Raw genomic sequence first — 19607 nt, 5'->3', positions numbered from 1 at the left:
GGACATATATAAAACACCAGTGAGTCCGATGCGATGTGCTGATTTACAACCAACAGTATCTGATCTGATATGGTGCTGGATTTACTCAATGATCTGTGTACTTTAATGTCTCATTTTCACTGGTATTCACAGGAACTGCTGAGACATGCAGCTGATGAAATCTTACTGTGAGGAACGCAGTGTGTTTGACAGTGTTGTCTTTGGAGATTGATGACTTCCACAAATTGGTGCCTGGCAGAGGCACTGCACCACAAACCCTGTGTTAAAATATGCCTCAATAGCAACGTTATCAAACAATAGGGGCACTGCTATCTGATGACCTAATTATCTGATGTCTGCTAATTAAAGGAACATGTCCTCTGAGCTAATGTACATGTGATGAAAAGGTAAGAGTTATGTGATTATTGACAAAAAGTGTTAAAGTATAAGGCAATCAACGTTTAAAACCAGAGAATCTTCTGTGTACGCAGTTGAAATATGTGTTTGAATAGGCTGCCAACTTAGCCCCAAGGCAATGGTGATAGATAACCTGACAAATATATAATAATTACCTTTACATTAATGGCATATACATTATTGATGGACATCCAAAATTGCATTGAGTATCAGGGCGCCCTGGTGGGCTAATGGTTAAGGTGCATACCACACAACCACAACGGTCACGGCTTGACTCCTGGCCGGGGGACTTGTGCTATGTGTCATACCCCTCTGACAGACAGTGTAGACTAGTTTCCTGTCTACACTGTCTGTCAAATAAAGGCAAAAATCCTGAAAGAAACAGTCTGTATGACTAGTAAAGATGCACCACCTTTGAGGTCAAAGAATTGGGTTGCAACTTGAAAAAGATTGCAGTGCTGAGGCTTTGTTTCTTCTTGTTTATATCACAGCAATGCTGGCAAATGTGCTGCGCTCTTCACTTTGCATGCCGGGGCAAAAAGAAATGGCTGATTGGCATTGTGAGCAGAAACTTAACCTTTCTTTTATCAAAGGGGAAAACCATGAAAGGAAAGTATGAAACTGGAAAACAATATGTGGAAAAATCACTTTACACTGAGACAAATGATGAATTACAAGGGTGTTTGAGTACAGATTAGAACACGGAGAAAAAAAAGCTATCAAATGTGACAGGAAGCTTTAAACAAGACTAAGAGGCTACAGCCTTGATAGCAGCTCTGTGAAACTGTACAGTGGTGCTTGGAGCTAAATGCATCAGCTATCATACTTGTGAATGATTGTGAATGATTTATGTCCTTCTATATTTTGATCCTTACAATCCTATATCAGAGTGATCCTTTTATGTTTAGATTATTGTTTCAGAGTAAGTATTACTGTACATAAGTAGTATATAGCTAAAAACTACAGTGCCCAGCTGTTTTAGGAAGTAATTTAGTTTTTCTTAAATATGAAAGTATATATTTTGGACCCATTTTTAAAAATATCTTCAGTAGGAACAAAGGTTTGAGAGCCACAGAGATGCTGGGGAAGTCTGGTCTGTTCTGATATGGACTATCCATATCTTATTCCCTAAACTTAAGAAGTAATCGCATTAAAAATTGTATTGTGTTTATTTATCGGGACAGTGTACAGATTTTAACATAAATGACGCACTGCACCAGAGTTAGCGCAAAGCTAATTTACATCTGTAGTCCCCCACAATCAAAACATACAACAGCACAACAACAAACAGTACAAAGCAAAAAACACACAGAACACAATGACAAAATACAAAGCTACACACAAAAGCATGTCACTTACACCCACAATGTCAACCGGAAAACAACAATACAAGCATGTCAAACTGAAAGCAAAATTTTTTGAGAAGACCATGAGATCAAGCTGGGAGACACTTGAGGGATCTCAAGCTGAAACAGCTGTGGTGCTTCAAATATATTACTGGGGGGGGGAGTTGTTATATAAAGAGGTTGACCTTTATCTGACCAATGTAGCATTTCTTTGAAACTTTTATGGCAATGACTCTGTTGCATAATTAATTGCAGCCATTGCAGACCTTGCTTTATAAGAGCGCCTCGCCTGCAAAGGTTGACAGACACAAGAAGAGAGCTTCACTATACGTCTGGAGCAGAGGTGAGTAACTTGTAATGACACAGTACTCTGTTTTTACTTGAGGTTTCCTCAATAATTTGTCTTTTAAAGACATAAATGCTGCTTTGTAATGGCCATGATATTCCATCAGAACAAGATTTATTTAACTGGTAACACTTTCTTTTATTTTCCTTTATCAATGACAGGACACATTAATTCACATTAATTTTATGCACATGTATGGCATCCATATAAATGTGCCTGTTTTAGCCAAAAGGGTCATTTTCATGATGTTAAGGGTTACAATTATATGCTTTAACTCATACAGATTTTTCAAGTATAGAGCAAGGACTCAGTGAACATTTTGATTTTTATAAATTATTGTTTATTTGCATCAGCAAACAGCAATTGTATACAAGCATTAAATACATCATTTGAGCTTTAAATGGTCATTTTGTCTAATAAAAGTCTTGTAATATAGATTTTAATTTTGTTAGTAATTTTACCTTTATTTAATAGTTTCAAGGTGTTTTATGCTGTTCTTATCTTTCATATTTAATATTAGGCTACACAGTATCCAAGGTAACGATGCGGCTATAAAGCCCATCACCGGGGGAACAAGTCAGACCGGGCTTGTATCCCCCAGGTGAGTGTGTGACTGTTAAATGGAAACCTGTAAATATTAATGTATAGCTGATCTGAGAGAGACTTTATTACTAATTATAACTATATTGACATTCAGCGTGATTATCTATGTGAACTGATTCATCTGTATCAATAGTGTCTTTTATGTAATTTGTAATATAGTAAGTCTTTGATCCTGGTCAAGGTTAGACCGTTGGCCCTGTAATTTGTTATTTAACGGCTATTAAGCTTTGTCACAGAAATCATTTATTAGTATTGTAAGTTTCCTTTGATTATGATTTTTTTTATATTAAATAGTTTTACTGAGACCGGGCTTGTATCCCCCAGATCCTGAAGTGCTTGTAAGCAAGAACCAGTTATCATTGAATCGACATCATAGCTGTCTGTGTGTCTTCGTTGGAGTCGTCTACTAACTGTCAGCCATTAGTCTGCCATTATCATCATCACAACACAATGCAGAGACTCTAGGCTGTCACTATTATCAGCAATATAAAGGAGACTTAACGAGGGCATTATGAACTGTGAGGATAATATAATCCCCTGTTACTCAATGAAATGAATTTTGGTTCTTTACCAAAAGACCAAGAAAGCAGAAATACAGCAAACATCTGTGAACATCAACAAACAAATGTTTTAATGTTTTAGAACCATGATAGCTTGATTCAACAAGTGCAAAAATGGTCTGCAATGTAAAACGCACTGAGATTCATTCAAGAATGCATATAGATAACAAATGAAGTCACCATAAAATATTTGTTCAAAGTTCAGACTTTCATGTGTGAATAGGGAAGGCGTGGGAGGAACTGAAGCACAATAATCACATCGCGATAAGGTTGATTGCAGGTAAACTTTCTAATTCTTTGCGTCCATCTTTTTTTTTCAGAGCTGCAACTATACCTACTGCACCATGAGGTTCAACACATTGTTCTTTTTGCTGATCCTATCCGGTCTCTGTCTTGCATTGGCGCAAGGTAAGACATAGTAAAGCACTGTATCTGGCATTAGTGTCACATAGGCAGCATGTAATACAAAGCTGTGAACACACAGCAAAGATAAAGTGAGGGTCTATGAGGCTTCTTTATTGGCTAAGTACCTGCTTGGGAGGATGTGGCCTTTAAGAACTTCAGCATTCCCTGATTGCATAAATTGCCTTTTATTAGCAGAGTTATTTTAATTAACTTTGAATACTGTATAAATTATATCATACATACTGTGGTGGCACTGGAACGTATATGTCTGACTGTACTGTACTGGATTTCTGATCCCTCAGTTTCCTATGATGACTGTTGTTTTAAGTATGTGAGAAGATTGAGCAAAGGCACTCAGAAACATGCAGTGAAATACAGAGAACAGAAAACAGATGGAGGTTGCAACATCCCTGCAATAATGTAAGTACACATGCAATAAAAGACAATAAAAGCCTTCCCGAAGTCTTAATGTTTCTATTTAAAAACATTTTCTATTATTGCTATTGAAAATTAATATTTGTTTGCATCACTTATTGTTTAGCTTCACCATGAGGCGGGGCCGTATGATTTGCGCAAACCCAAAGGATACATGGGTGAGAGAACTGATGAAGAGAATTGACAACAAGGTGATTACTGAAGACAGTTTTTGGCCTAGGCATATAAATTCAAATTAATAAGTGTAAAGTGATGTTCAAACGGATGTCTTTGTTCTTCACACCACCATCTACAAGGACAGAAAAGCTGAGGGTGATTGTAATATCTCTGTAATATCTTATCATTAAGTATCAAGAGGTTTTATGGGGAAGTTAGCGCATCCTTCTGGAAGGCAATCAAGGAAGTTTGCCAAGGAAATCTTTTAGCATTGCTTTTGCTTTCATTCTGCTTTATCACAATAATGACATTGTTTAGGGTGGAACAGCTGATGCTGACCAGCCATCACACATTGAAGTGCCTTTAATAGTATGGCTGCTACAATGAGAATATTTGTGCCCATTTTCTTGCTTTTTAAGACAATAATTACGCTGTTTAATTATCTAAATGGTGATGGAGTGTAAAAGATAATTATGCATAAATATAATATTTAGAGTATTTCTTGCATGTGTCCATGTGATATCCATCAAATAGTTGTAGAACTGCAAACATAAATTGTTGAATGTAAATGACTGAATGATATGTGTGTCATAGAAAAGGAGAAATCTTAATTTCTAAATTGATTAAATGTCTGTCTTTTAATACATTTCTGTAAAGGTTTGTAATATGCATCTCCACAAAATATTATTACAATAAATCTGTTAATCACCTCCAGCTCTGTGTCATTTAAAAGGACAAGATTATGTACACATAAATGTTTTTATCCATTCTTTGATAGTTTATTATACGTGTTATTTGATATTTGACAGTTTTTACGCAATCTCTGAGGATGAGGGACACCCCCTTTCTTTTCTTAAAAATTATGAAGAGTTGTGGAAAATAAGCTTCCTGAAAATTGTATGGTGTGAGGCAAAGTTCAGAAATGTGTAGCATATAGCAATAACAGTCTAAATATTTATCTTAAGGCTGAGCTCCCTATAATGTTTGCACAATCTGGTCTGAAGTTTCCTTATTACTAGGCTGCTTTCTTTCTTCCTCATCAGCGTATAATCTTATTAAACAGTTTGGACACACCTTCAAGTGCGTCCAAACTCCAAACATCATACAGATTTTAGGCAGGTATAATGTTTATCATTTTCACCATCTTAGTTTAGCATGTTAGCATGCTAGCATTTGCTAAATAACGCTTAATGCAAAGTACAGCTGAGGAAGTCAAGGTTTTGTTTGTATTTGGTTATAAACCAAAGTATTGGATGAACTGAAATTTTAACCAGATATTGATGAAAGATCAAACTTAGTACAATTCATCCTGTGGGGACCATGAATGTCTGCACTAAATTTAATGGCAATCCATCCAATAGTTGTGGAGATATTTCAATAACATCCAAAAGTATCAACCTGCAGGTGGCACTAAAGGAAAAGTCAAGGAATCATCAAAGTCATTAGGACACATCGTCTGGGAACCATGAAATTCTGTACAATATTGTGTGCCAATCCATGAAGTCGATGTTGGGATATTTAATCAAATAAGTGAAAAATGTGACACTAAAGGAAAAGTCAGAGGATCACCAAAGTCATGAGAATGTATCCTCTAACGAGTTTGAATATCTGTAGGAAATTTAATGACAGTTTACCCAATAGTTGTTAAGATAGTTCACTCCGAACCACAAATAACAACCGCAAGAGGAAAAGTCAGGTGATCACCAAAGTAAGTACAATTCATCTTCTGGGGAACATGAATGCTTTCACAAGATTTCATGGCAATCCATCCAATAATTGTTGAGTTATTTCAGTCTAGACCAAAGTGGTGGACCAACATCATTATCCCTAGAGTCATGCTGCTAGCATAGCTAAAAACAGAAATGAAAACATTAAAAGTGCAGAGCACGGACTTGTTCCCTATTTTTGTATCTCTGCCACCTTAAAAAAAAAAAAAAAAAACCTTTGAAATTCATGTTAACAGAAGTCTTGTGCAAGTTCTAACACACGTGCTGGAATCATAAATCATAACTCCTTTCAGAGTGTGCGATGGGAAATGAAACAGAAAGATGAAAGCAGTCATAAAACACGGCATACCACAAAGTAATTTGATAATGACATTATATTTATTGCCATAATACTTTGTACCGTTCACATTTGACCAAAAAGCTGTCATAACAGCTACCTTCTTGCACCACAAGCAGTGAAATATGCTCTCATGATTGTAAATTATTGTTTGCCTGTCAACATTATTCTAATATATGACACATCAATTTTGCAGCACCATAAATGTAGTGATTTAGTAATTGTCTATTCTTTATCAGTAAAGGTCAATTTTCTATTGCAGGCTAAGTGAAATCTGTGAACTGATTCAGGAAGCCTCTTGAGATGCTTTAAAAATAAATATCACTACAATTACACAAATACACATACTGTTTCAACTATTTTAATATAATGAAAGATACACACAGTATGAAACACAAGGAGATACAAGAGTTGAAAGTTCAGAAATAGAGAGTCCCTTTTAGTTTTACAGAAATAAAAAAACAACCTAATTTCATCATTTACTGACTCCTCATCCTCCTTTAAATATAAGGTCAGTATGTAATTTCTGGGGCAGTTACACATTGTTAAGCCCACGTTATTAACCCTGTCTTTCCTTTTAAACAAATAGCCTGTAACCTATTGGCCTGCTAATTTATTTGTTTGATTATTTCTATTAATAAGTCTATTATTAAGTTTTTTCCTGTTTCTCATCGAAAAATTATTATGGAGTATAAATAACAAAGAAGAAAAGGATATCAGTATCTCAAAAACACATTAATAACCTGGAAAAGTCATGGAAATGTGATTGAAATGTTTCACAAGTCCAAGCTCTTGAATATCAAAGAAATCTGGATCTGGAAAGAAAACTGAAATGAAATCGATCCTTTCTGGCCGTTGCTATTGCTCACTTTTCTTTGACATTTCACTCATTTATTTAAAAAAAAATGGATGTGGTTTTGTTATTGTCATGTTCCTGTTGCCTTACTGGAAGAGGGATCATTTCTTCTTTTTCAGCCCCCATGTGAAATTTCTTTCATGCTCAGTTAGTTTAAATGTAGCTCACACTATAAAAACTTTAGATGTTATGCTAGTGGACAGAAGAGTGCCAAGTCTGGTCACAGAATCTGCCACTAGGTCTATACTTTTATCCACAGTGACTTCCAGTAATATGAGAGCATGTATTCATAGACAAAGTCAAATCTGAAGCCAAGGTCTGCCCTTTTTAGCTTTGCTACAACAATAGGAATACTATTAAAGGAATAATTTACATTTTGTTTGACATTACAGTTTGACATTTTGCAAATGCTTATTTGCTTTGTTTATTCTAAGAGTTGGATGAGGAGACCAACATAAATCTCATGTCTGACAGTTGCACCAATGTTCTCATTTAATTCTCGGAAAGAAGGCAAAAATATATGATCTAATTCTGTTAAGAAAAAAACTACATAATGATACAGACCACAGAGTGGCGTTTATTCAGCAGGCCATCTGAGCCTGCTCTCCATCTGAGTCTGTTCTGGGTCTCTTTGGTGCACGTCTGGTTGTAGCCCACAGCTTCCACAGACCTTCTCTTCTGGATGCGATGTAACAAAATCCGGTAAGCCCCAGTAACGGGGCTTCTCAAATCTAGGCCATTGTTGATGAGATGAACCTTTGTGATACCAAGATCCTCCAAAGCTGCCTTAACATTTAGTTCATCTGAGCTGAGGTTGTAGGAGGGCTCGGCTAGGTGGGAGGGTGTAGTGCTACAAGTAGGGTAGGCCTGAGGGTACTCAATGCCTCTCATCCAGTCACTGGCCATGATCTGTTTCACAGTGAGGCGATCCACAGGCACGGGCCTCAGGAGGCCTTTAATGATCTCCTGGCAGGATGCGGGTACATAAGAGGGAATGGCATAGGAACCCTGCAGGATACAACACTTAAGCCTGCCTGTGTTGGTAGCTTTGAATGGCATAGTGGCAGTCACCATGAAGTAAAGTAAGATACCCAGAGCCCAAATATCTGCATATTGACCGATGTAGCCTTTCTCTTTGAACAGCTCGGGGGCTGCGTAAGGTGGAGAGCCACAGGAAGTGTGAAGGACATCGTTAGGTTGGCAGCAGAATGTGCTGAAACCAAAGTCACCCACTTTAATGCAGTAGGTGCTGGTGTAGAAGACATTCTCTGCCTTCAGGTCCCTGTGGACGATATTACTATCATGCTGGGAAAAGAGAAAGGAGGTAAATGTTTAAAGAGGAATTAGAAAGTTAAAAAGATCTCCTGCACAGCTGGTTTAAGGTACGAGAACTTTAAAAAGCAAAGCCAACTGAAAAGCTGTATTCTTAAGTGTTATCATTGCCTGGATTCATTACACAACAGCTCTAAAATATTAGATACAAAAAATAAAAAGTATTATTAAATGATGTGTTATCATTTTACTGTGCTAGGTATCACTTCTTTGATTTTTCTCACTGTATTTACCTGAAGGCTACTGCTGACTTACCATGTGTTTGACTGCAGACAAGACCTGAGAAAACACAAGCTTGCTCTCCAGGTCAGAGAGGCGCCCCCTGGTGCTGATCCGACAGAACAGCTCTCCCCCACTGGCATACTCCATCACCAGATAGAGCCTCTTGAACGTCTCCACCACCTCATACAGACGCACTATGTTGGGGTGGGCAAGCTTCTCCATACAAGATATTTCAGAGGCAAAAAGTGCCTGTGATTGCTTGTTCAGACGCACCTTATCCAGGATTTTAACTGCCACTCTCTCTATCAGGGCGAGACAGATATGGGCAATGAGTCATCAAGAATTAAACACATCTTATTCCTAAGTTGTTAATGATTTATGTCCTTCTATATTTTCATGCTTACAATTCTGTGCCAGAGTGATCCTTTCATGTTTAGATTATTGTTTCAGAGTAAGTAGTAGTGTACATAAGTAGTGTTGTTTGACAGTTATTACATTTTTTATTGCACATTAATACATTTGCATTTTGAATACATCTGATGATAATGTTTTATTATTATTATGATGCTTATGATGATTATGATTATTATTAGTATGATTATTATTATTATCATTATAATTATTATTATTATTATTATTGTCAACAAATCCAATGGAAAGATAAAAACATAAAGATAAAAATGAACTCATCCAACAGGTATTATTTCTGTAGCAAAGGCCTGCTATATTGTTTTCCCATACAACTCAATTTTTGTGTAAAATGTTTTTAAACACACATTAAAATCACAGTTACACTGGATGACATCTTCCTTGATGAATATGAACATGAGCACTGCAGTTTATTTTTAGTCAATCCTACATGAATCATCCTGCTGCTGGAAATACTCACTGAAGTTCCCAATAAACACAAATACTCCTTTTTGAGAAATGTTTGCCAAAAACTACAGTGCCCAGCTGTTTGAGGAAATTATTAAGTTTCCCTTAATATGAAAGTATATATTTCTGACCCATTTTTAAACATATCTTAAGTAGAAGTAAGGAGGTAGGTAGTACGAACAAAGGTTTGAGAGTCACAGAGATGCTGGGAAAGTCTGAAAGTGTTTAGAGATGAACACTGCTGGTTTTGGTCTCTTTGTGGGATTTTTTGACAGTTAGAAAAATAGAAACTATATCCAGCATTATTCCTCAAACTTAAGAAGTAATTGTTCTAAAAAGTGGGAGGTATTGGGGGAGTCCCAAACTGAAACAGCAGTGGTGCTTCAGATGTTTTACTGGGGAGGGATATAAAGGGGTGTGACCTTTTCTGGCCAATGTAACATTTCTTTGGAACATTTATAGCAATAACTCTTGTACAGGCCTTGAAACCAACTAGATTGATATTTTTATGTTAGTAAACACTGATCAGACATTTTCTGTGATCAATTTCAATAAGTCATATAACTAAAAAAGAGCATCAACTGTCCATTTACAGCCTGTGTTCTGCCTGCTTACTGTTGCTGTGAAAATGGGGGTAAAAGGCAAAACATCGAATATCTCACCTTTGGTCAGGTCATGTATTCCCAATCTAACCTGGGAGAAGTTGCCGGAGCCGATCTCCCCTCTCAGCTCGTAGAGCCCAACCCGCCGTCCAAATATCAGATCATTCATCACCTTCTCTGAATGGCTCAGATCATAGAGGGCCTTCCCAAACGTGGTACGCTGCATCGCCTCCTGTTCCTCCGTCATGTTCTCCTTTGTCTCCACATTTTTATTCCTTTCCCTAACTTTTGGAGAAGTCAGGGTGATGAATTCCTGATGTGGAGTTGATTTCAGCTGAGCCCCTGAGAAGGAAAGAAGAATCAGACTGGTGTTAAACTTTGGGATGCAACAGGAATGTTTATGTATTTAAATATTTACAGCATCATAATATGTTTAACCAAAGTCTATCCAAATCATTAAATGCGAACATTTAAATTTAGATCTGCGTCTGTACTCACATGTTTTCCCTTTTACGTTCTTCTTACTCCTTTCTGTGTTGATGGCATTATTTTTGTTGTTCAAATACATGATTCCTATCCCAGGCACTGGAAGAAACTCTGTTTTTCTTTGTTATATGAGTTCTTGAGAAGTTTAAAAGACAAGAAGGTGGTAAATTACAGAGAAAACTAATTTCCACAAACCAAAAACTGAAGGAAAAAAGTAACCTGAAAAGACATGAGCTGCATGATGTGAATTCAAAAGCATCTGTATGCATCAGGAAAATATTCCTCAGAAAACCGACTGCGTGTCCAGATGCTGCTGTAGTGCCACTGCTCTTTGTCCCAAGCTCTGTCCCTCTGCTATGGTATTGTCTCCTGTTGTATAATCCAGAATATGTCACCCTGTAATCCCTGAGTGTTGGACTCCTCCCACACAGACAAGACAACAGACAGGCTTTACAGAGGCTACTTTAACCCCTAGACATGAATCTCCAGCCGGATGCAGGTGGTTGTAAAGGACACTGATAGGATTACCTTTACAATGCGACCATCATTATTGTTCGGGGTCAAGGGGCTGGGACAAGGTTATAATGGAAGTAAGAGTGGTTCAGTTCCCTCTCAACAGCATTAGCCAATTATTTATTCTACTTTGTCAGATGTATTGTGTTGCTGCGCTGGTCTGAAATAATTCAAATTCTCATCATTTAGATAAGTTAACAATTTTTCAAGTCTGTTTTAAAACAACAGTCAGGTGGCCATATGAACACTGAAACAATTTTTGCTCGCTGTAATCTTTCCTCCAGTTTGTTCTGGCCATTAAAATGTCCCCTTTAAATGCGTTTACAATGTAAGTGAAGAGGGACAAAATCCTTGTTTTGAGGAAAAAAGTATTTAAAATTTTTACCTGAAGCTAATATGAGGCTTCAGCCATCTGAGTTAGTCAAATCAAGTGGATATCTGCCACATTTACAGTCTTTTTAGTTTCAAATGACCTCTTTGTGTTTCATCAGACAGTGTTTCCCTGTTGAGCTGCGGTGGAAGAATAATAACAGAGGGAATTTGGCACTAAAAAGACTGTAATCTTGAAAGCTATCTACTTGATTTGACTGATTTGGACATATTAGCATCAGATAAACTTTCACTTACATCGTAAGTGCATTATGAAGGGATCTCATGGCCAGTATGAACAAGAAAAATTATTACTGCTATTTTGTTATAAAGACAGACTTGAAACATTGTGAACCTATACTTGAGGCTACTTTGTCAAAAGCTAAAAGATATGAACACACAGGGTAGCTTGTGTTACTGTGGCCCTTTGAACTGGCTACATAGTGACCCAGACAGTGGCCATGACACTAGACAGACACAAGGCCAGAAGGTTTGCACAGACACACTGTCTGCTACTCGTCACTCAGGTCAACCTCTGCTGCCCAGACTAAACACAGGGATTGTCTAGCATTCATCATGCATAAGCTGCATGTTCATGTTACGAGTATAATCCAATCAACGCCTCAGTGATCATCTCAGCACGTGCGGTATTGAACTGAATCTAATGAGGAGAGGTTTAATGGAATGGGAAGAGGGGCTGCGTTTGAACAGTTGGGATTGTAAATGTTAAATGACTGTCAAATAAGGAGCATTTTCATTATTTTTCAGGACAAAAAACTGTGCTGTGACATCAGTTGTAGGTTCTGAAAAGTTTCATCCAGTACAGAAAGAAAAAGAGAAAGAAAACCTTATTTCCTATAGTTTTGTCCCTGGGTCTCTTACCTCATTGGTTAAATCCTCCGTAAGAAATCTAATCATCACTTTGGACCAGGATCTGACTCTGGTCCAACATGTCAAGGGTCTGATTCACTCTTGTTTTTTCCAGCTGGGACACATTGCAAAGCTCAGGCCTAATGTGTCTCAAGTAGAGATGGAAATGTTAATCCATGTTTTTATACTGACCCGTCTTGACTACTGTATCTCTCTTTTCTCCAGCATGAGAATTTACAAGTGGTCCAAAGTGCTACTGCTAAACTCTTGACCAGGTCTTCTGAAAGGTCTTGTGTTGACACTGATTCTGATTGCTCTTCACAGGCTCCCTGTCAAATTCAGAATCCGATTCTTCTTTTTCTTGTGATCTCCTTTAGAGCGCTGCATAGTCAGGTACCTGCCCTGTATGTCACCAGCAGGTCTTTAAGGTCCTCTGATCAGAGTTTGCTGACTGTTCCTCAATCTAGGTTCTAAATCTAAAACTAAAGGAGACGATGCTTTTGAGGTTGTGGCTCCCAAACTTTGGAACTCTCTCCCTTTGGATTTAAGATCTGCGGACTCTGTGGACACCTTCAAAAAGCAGCTCAAGACCCATTTTTTTAAACTTACCTTTGTGTAATTTTTCTATTTTCTATCTATTTCTGTTTTTTATAGTTTCATGTTTGTATGTATGTTTATGCTTTATTTCCTCTGTGAAGCACTTTGTGACATCTCTGCTCTTGAAAGGTGCTATATAAATAAAGTTACTTACTTACTTTATTATCTGAGATTTTGAGAGATGAGAATAGACAAAAATAGGCATTAAAGCTGTCTAAAGGAAAGACACAATGGGCCTATATTCTAAGACAGTTGAATGGCTGGGGGAGATTCACAAGCAAAATCATTTTGTGGACCATATGTGACACCAGTTTCACTCGGCCAATAAATAAAATAAAGAAATAAATTTGTGTTTTTTTCATGTCCCCAAACATCATGCTGAATAATCCGTTTAAAAACCACCTTTGTAGATTCTTAAGAATTTCCAAAAGTGGAAAACATACACAGCAATTTGAGATTGAAAGTTCATTCTTGACCTTGGCAACAGCAGTTGGCACAACCTCATCATAAGGTCCATTAGTAGCTGTTCTGGAGCTTTCAATCACATCACATGGTCTTTGTTAGATTGTTTTTCTATCTGCTGTTTCCAATTTCAAGAAAACACTTTCAGCAATCTCAGCTTTAAAGCTAATGTGGGAGAAAAGTCATTAAAGTGCTCAGAAAATGAAAATTTAAACATCCACAATTCATCTGATGAGGAAGGTCATGTGATGTGATCAAAACAGAAAAGCTACTAAGCTTTGCCAACATAACAGTGTTTAATTTGTTAATAAGTTGTGAGTCATATTATCAAACTCACAATGTTTTTTTTTTAGTTGTGAGTCTCAAACTTAATAGCCTGTTTCAACTGATAACCTCTAAAATAAGGCTGCAAACAGACAGAAACAAAACAAAACACAACATTATATTCACATTATAAATAATATCACAGTTTCATAACCCCCTTAACGGCCTGAAACTCAAGCCAACTTTATAGAGTTTTTTCATATTGTATTATCTAGATAATTAAATCAACTAATTACTAAGAATCTGGGTTTTACCAGGATTATGATAGAATTTCAGTGTGATTTGTTTGCACTTAAAGAAAGGAATCAACAATTGAAACTGCAGCGAGGCGTCACCTTAATCAAGGTGTCTGAGTGCTGATGACTATCCCGACGATGATCCGTTGATCCTGGTGAAAATGAGGGGATCACATCAGCACATCAAAGACGGACTAACACCTTATTAAGATATGAATGGGAAATCAGTAAAATACTGAGATTATTATACAGGCAAACTTTTTTTTTTTTCCTGTGATTAAAGTTAAGATTTTTAAAAACATGATGTAAGATGTCTGGGAAAGGAATAAAACAGAGGGTTTCTCCTTTTAGATGTTTAATTGGTGTATTCTTGGACTTTTTCCTATTATACTGTGTTTTTTCTTATATTTTAGAAAGTTGCATGTGTGGAAGCATTTTCAATATATAGTATTTTATTCTTAATCCTTCCCCTTCCTCTGAGGAGAAAAAGAGGCAGAGATTTGAAGGGCAGTTCTGCGAGGTCTGGCCATTTGGTGTCATGTTGAATAAACACAAAGGTGCTGGGAGTTTTCTGAAGGGGAGGCTCAGGCCCCCACGCTGATCCTGTTTATGTGTTTGGGTCAGGTTTTGTTTTAAGTCAGAGGTGCTAAACACCTTCCCCCTGAGATAAAAGATGATTAATGCCTTTGAATGAGCGCCGCTTTAATGGCTCAAGGCTACTTAAGCACTTCATTAGGGTGAGCTCGGGCCTGGTTGACACACTCGAGCCACTGGATCCTCTCTGCTGCAGAAACAGACAAGAGGTGAAAACTCAATGCTTTATTTTGGAGGTCGCCTTTGAAGTGGCCCCTGGCTGTAAGAACACCATCACCACAAAGCATTCAGCATGGAAATTTGATTAGCTCTCCCCTTTTTTTTTTTTTTTTTTGACTCCACACCACTTTGAGACCTTGTTTTCAGGTGACATCTGGGGTTGAATCTTGATCCCGTATAAATATCAGAGGCGTCAGCGAGAACAGGGACACTCAGGATCTGGCAGCTGACGAGCAGATTTGAACTAAAGCCATGGATGTACTCAGACTGTGCCTTCTTCTCCTGTGTGCCCTCCACCTGACCTGTAAGTACTGTTTGCTCTATTCTACTGCTGCTGTGACATTGATATAGAAACATGCTCTAACTGGTCTGACATCAGTCTTCTCAAATGTACTTGCGAATCCCTATTTATTTGGCTGGTAAGCATAAGTATTAGAAGTGTTTCTCATGTATAACTGCATCTGCAGAGCGAGGTGGGTCAAATTACTTTAAAACTGTTTTTTTTCTTGCACATCCAAAACATATTAGATGTGATATTAAGATTTTTTGAAATTATGTAATTGAGAGTAAACACTTTTTAAAAATCTTTTCTCTAGAAATATTTTGTATTTGGGCTAAAATAATCCTGATGAATGTTTTTTATTGTCAACCAATGATGTGAAAGTACTTAGATCCTTACACTGTTGTGTTCAAGTGTTTAACTTGTTGTAAAAAAATACTGTGATAGCATCTTACAAAAAAGAATGCTGACTCCTTCTCAAGTAATATTATAACAATGTCAAGACACTGAATAGTGTTTGTGTTATGTTTTCCAGCAACGGGAGTGTTGAGCAAACACATCACAGATCACAGAAACCTGTTCTCACAGAGAGTGTGCTGCAAAAGACAGAGCCACTTTGTCTATATCGGCCAAGGTAAAGCCCCACATTTCTCCACATGGTCATGATCATCTTTGGCCATCAGTAAAACACATGAGTTTTAATTTGCAATCAAATGCATGTGTGATGGAAATTTAAAAGCAAAGAATTAAATAATAACCACTGTAATAATAATCATTCCTGTCTAAAACCGAATATCTTTTGCTTTTTTCTCTCCTCAGACATCTCTGGGAGTCCTGTCAGTGTGGATGTGGGAATGTGCAGGTCTCACTGTGGGGGGGCACCTAGGCCATCACATGAAGCAGGACAGCAGGAATCCTCAAAACATTCCTCAATGCTGGAATTTCTCAGGAGCAAAAAAGTAAGTGATGGGCAGTTCCCCAGATGCAGTTCCCCAAAACCACCACAGGGGTGCGCTGCAACTTTGTGATTATCTGTCAAGGCTACTTTATTGACTTACATGTTGTCAGTGTATCATAAAACATATAAGATTTATGCGAAATATCAGTACTAATGCAAATAAATTACCAAAATACGCGGAATCTTATTTTGCAAGGTCAATATAAACTGTTGGGGAGCTCTGTATAAACCACGCAATAAAAATATACCAACTTAGAACATTTGCACTATTTAAAGGCACAAAAACATGTTTCGACTTGCCTAACAAATAATTTCTCTCCCCTCACAAAAGTTGCGGACGCGCGGAGCTGCTGCTGCAGAGAGCTCAGAGCCGCTGAAGCAGCTGCCCTCCTGCGGGCTGAACCAGGTATGTGAGCCGACCGGGATGCGCGTGGACCGGGTGCTTCTGTTCGAGGGGCCCCGGGAGGTGGAGGTCATCGAGGAGTGCCACTGTGAGATCAAGCTGACCCAGTGCATCCGTGTCCCCGCACTGAGGACTTATTACTCCGAGACGCCGTATGAGACAGTCATCGACGTGGGAGGATGCTCCCGGTCCAAGGGCTCTCCAGGTGTGTGTGTGTGTGTGTGTGTGTGTGTGTGTGTGTGTGTCTTTACCTGTCCGCCTAAAACAACAACCCAAACAGGAAGGGATGCTCAACAGAAGATCAGCTCATCACATGTAAAACGCTTGACTGAGAGACAGGAAGTTCCCATAAAATATAGAAATATGGTTTCAGTGGGTTTTAATGTAGTTTCAACAATGCAAAAAACATCTTTAAGCAGGTTTCATTGGAAAAGACAAAACTTTACACCCAAATTAAATGAATTTCAACTTTTTGTTTTAGTGCATTTCCACCAACAAAACTACCCTGATAAAAAGGGTACAGTGTCACTGTGTTAATGCATTATTACACATTGAGTTCAACACAGTCTACACTGGATTCACCACTATTTACTGAACTGATAGGGTTCATCATTCAAACATTTTAACCAAATTCAAATTCATCATTGAATAGTTTTATGTAGCAATGAATCATTTTTATGCCTAATTGAATAAATAGGCCACTTTTTCTGCTGGGTGTTGAGACGTGACTGATGTAAACAAACATTTGACAGCATCAGGGGAAAAACAGTCAAGAGCTTATCCTGTGGTTTGAATTTTCCTGAGGCGGGACAATGTTTTTGTTTACGTTTGGATTATAATTTGGATCATCTTCCTCCTCGTTTGGCTCTAACTTTTCACTTATCACTCAATCACAGAGGGATTTTCCTGTGTTCCCACAAAGTTTGACTCAGCATTGGTGGAAACTCCCAACAAAGTGGATCTCATCCAGACAGTCGCGGCCTGTGAGCTGAAGGAGAGCTGCTACAGGGTCCCGTATGTGGAGTATTACTATGAAATAGTCCACCATGCGGACGGAGTCAAAGAGGAGAGACTCAAAGTAAGTCACTAAAACATAGACTCTTCTTTTTTTCCACATTTATTCCCAATATACCCTACTTCAGATTTATATTTGAATCCAGCCTTTAAAGTTTTTTTTTATCTTTGATTAGCATGGCATAAGTAACACTAGCAGAGTGATTCACTGGTGATGCTGCTTTCACACTATCCTTTGTGATCAAGATGAGAGGAAATGGGGGGAGTACTTGGGTGCCAGACAGTAATGAAGTATTTTTATTCATCAGACGCATGTGTGGAAGACAGCACTTAATCAAGCTAATCCACTGGCTGGCACCACACATCCTGGTGTGAAGGAACTTCAGGATGTGAAGTTCGTGCACAATATACAACAATACACATGATAGATTGGGAGATTTAAGAAGAGTCACAGCTGTGTTTTTTCTGCAGGAAAACAAGATTAAAACCTTGATGTAAACCATTTTGTGGGTCATAGTGTTATACTGTGGGTCACGCCATGAAGCAAATGGGGAAACAAAAGGATTAATCTCCTCTCAGCAGCTCAGAACAGTCAACAAACTCACGTTAAATGAACTTCCTACGAAGTGCATTCGCAACCCTCTCAGTACCACAAAAATGTAAAGTCATTGTTTGTGATTTTAAAGGAAGATTTGCTATAAATGAAAGGCTTGATGAAGACAACTAAGGTTGAATTCTTGGAGAAGCTATTTAGTCTCGGTCGTCTGCTCTGCTTCAGCAGCAAAGGTGCAAACACAAATGGCTCCTGCAGGTGTTGAATCAAAGCAGTTAACATGCTAAACAGCAGCTGGCCACCAACTCTACTGGGTCAATATTTGTGACCAGCTGTGAGCTGATTGCTCTCTCTCTGTGTTGCTAATTTTCCACAGGAAATAGATGTGGGCAGATGTATGGGAGGTTGCACTACAGGAAACCGATGCCTTCTCAGGTAAGTATGAACACAGCTGCTACACACACACACACACACACAGACACACACACCTCCTCTGCCCCTCTCATAACAATTGCCTGTGAGCTCTAACACCTTCTGCACTCAGCATGTTGGCCTTTTAAGGTTAATTCCTACACCAAATGTCCCTTTTATACCTTCTGCTTTACTTTGTGATTGTAGCAGACTTCCAACAGTGTTAATGCCACTTTATCTTAAGTATATGAAAATAATAAGAAGTCCACATTCAAAATATAGCTTATAGTTCCTTCATCATGTAATTATAGTTACATTCTAAGGAGGAAAAGTGTTGCACTTTGAATTTATTACTGCTGGTCTAGTTGGGACTAATTCAAATATCTAATGTATTGCTCGGTTGTAGGTTATTGTCAACATATTATTGAACGAATCATAATAAGTTTAAGTTTAAACAGGAATCCTCCTATTTGAGACAGACAATAAAAACTTAAAATATCAGTAGACAAACTCACAGGACAAAAAATCTTCACATACTAAGTTGAAAGTCACAGTTTAACTGGAGATACTGACAGTAAGCTATATGTTAATTGATGTTTTTGTGAAAGATCAATATATAAAGTGATTTTAAATGGTTTTTTTTCTGCTGCAGGAGTCCATCTGATCCAGAAATTTGCCACTTGTGGACTGAAAGACAGTCCAATTCCTGCGTTCCTCAGGGCTATGAGAGTAACAGCTTCCTCAACCAGCATGGACAGATACGCACCGTCCTCTCCATCACTTCCTGCCTTTGCCAAAACTGAAGATAGCTCCCCCTACTGGAAAACAACTCCCAAGATCTACTCAGCTCCAAAGCTTTGACCCACAGTGGCTGCATAACCCCATCAAACAACTGGGACATTTGTTCAAGAATTTGCTACCCTAAAGTATTATTGTATTATATGTAATATATGTAAAATCCTAATTTTGTAAATAAATTTAATACCATAACAATCTGTGAGGACTTGTTATTGTACAACACATTTTGCACAAACTGCAAATAAAACATTTTGGAAAGTTATCCCTGGAATATTACTAAGAAAATTACACTGGTCCACCTTCAGATTAGTATAGGAATGT

At 37.9% G+C, this 19607-nt stretch overlaps 2 protein-coding genes across 2 annotated transcripts; one reads left to right on the top strand and one right to left on the bottom strand.

The window, feature by feature from the left end:
• Positions 1–6330: 6330 nt before the first annotated feature.
• Positions 6331–13169, bottom strand: LOC137194449 (serine/threonine-protein kinase NIM1). The gene is made up of 4 exons (XM_067606353.1): positions 10698–13169; positions 10260–10541; positions 8755–9023; positions 6331–8472 (listed from the first exon to the last, which is right to left on the bottom strand). The coding sequence occupies exons 1-4, from the start codon at positions 10765–10767 to the stop codon at positions 7714–7716; spliced, it is 1380 nt and encodes a 459-aa protein (XP_067462454.1). The 5' UTR covers positions 10768–13169; the 3' UTR covers positions 6331–7713.
• A 1286-nt stretch (positions 13170–14455) lies between these two features.
• pnhd (pinhead) lies at positions 14456–19465 on the top strand. Its single transcript, XM_067604671.1, has 7 exons — positions 14456–15173; positions 15685–15783; positions 15969–16108; positions 16439–16715; positions 17407–17588; positions 18454–18512; positions 19141–19465. Exons 1-7 carry the CDS (start codon positions 15122–15124, stop codon positions 19289–19291), a joined length of 960 nt encoding a protein of 319 aa, XP_067460772.1. The 5' UTR covers positions 14456–15121; the 3' UTR covers positions 19292–19465.
• Positions 19466–19607: the final 142 nt, after the last annotated feature.

The sequence above is a fragment of the Thunnus thynnus genome, chromosome 12, assembly GCF_963924715.1.
Source record: "Thunnus thynnus chromosome 12, fThuThy2.1, whole genome shotgun sequence".
NCBI lineage: Eukaryota > Metazoa > Chordata > Actinopteri > Scombriformes > Scombridae > Thunnus > Thunnus thynnus.
The sequence above is the reverse complement of the archived record's forward strand: the minus strand, read 5'-3'. Positions and strand labels throughout refer to the sequence as shown.

Bases quoted from the DNA above. Each gene is read 5' to 3' on its own strand.
- LOC137194449 (XM_067606353.1), bottom strand. From the start codon at position 10,767: ATGTATTTGAACAACAAAAATAATGCCATCAACACAGAAAGGAGTAAG. The intron at 10,542-10,697 runs GTGAGTACAGAC...TTTCCTTCTCAG, and splicing joins GAACGTAAAAGGGAAAACAT to GGGCTCAGCTGAAATCAACT. The intron at 9,024-10,259 runs GTGAGATATTCG...TCGCCCTGATAG, and splicing joins AATACATGACCTGACCAAAG to AGAGAGTGGCAGTTAAAATC.
- pnhd (XM_067604671.1), top strand. From the start codon at position 15,122: ATGGATGTACTCAGACTGTGCCTTCTTCTCCTGTGTGCCCTCCACCTG. The intron at 15,174-15,684 runs GTAAGTACTGTT...TATGTTTTCCAG, and splicing joins GTGTGCCCTCCACCTGACCT to CAACGGGAGTGTTGAGCAAA. The intron at 16,109-16,438 runs GTAAGTGATGGG...CCCTCACAAAAG, and splicing joins AATTTCTCAGGAGCAAAAAA to TTGCGGACGCGCGGAGCTGC.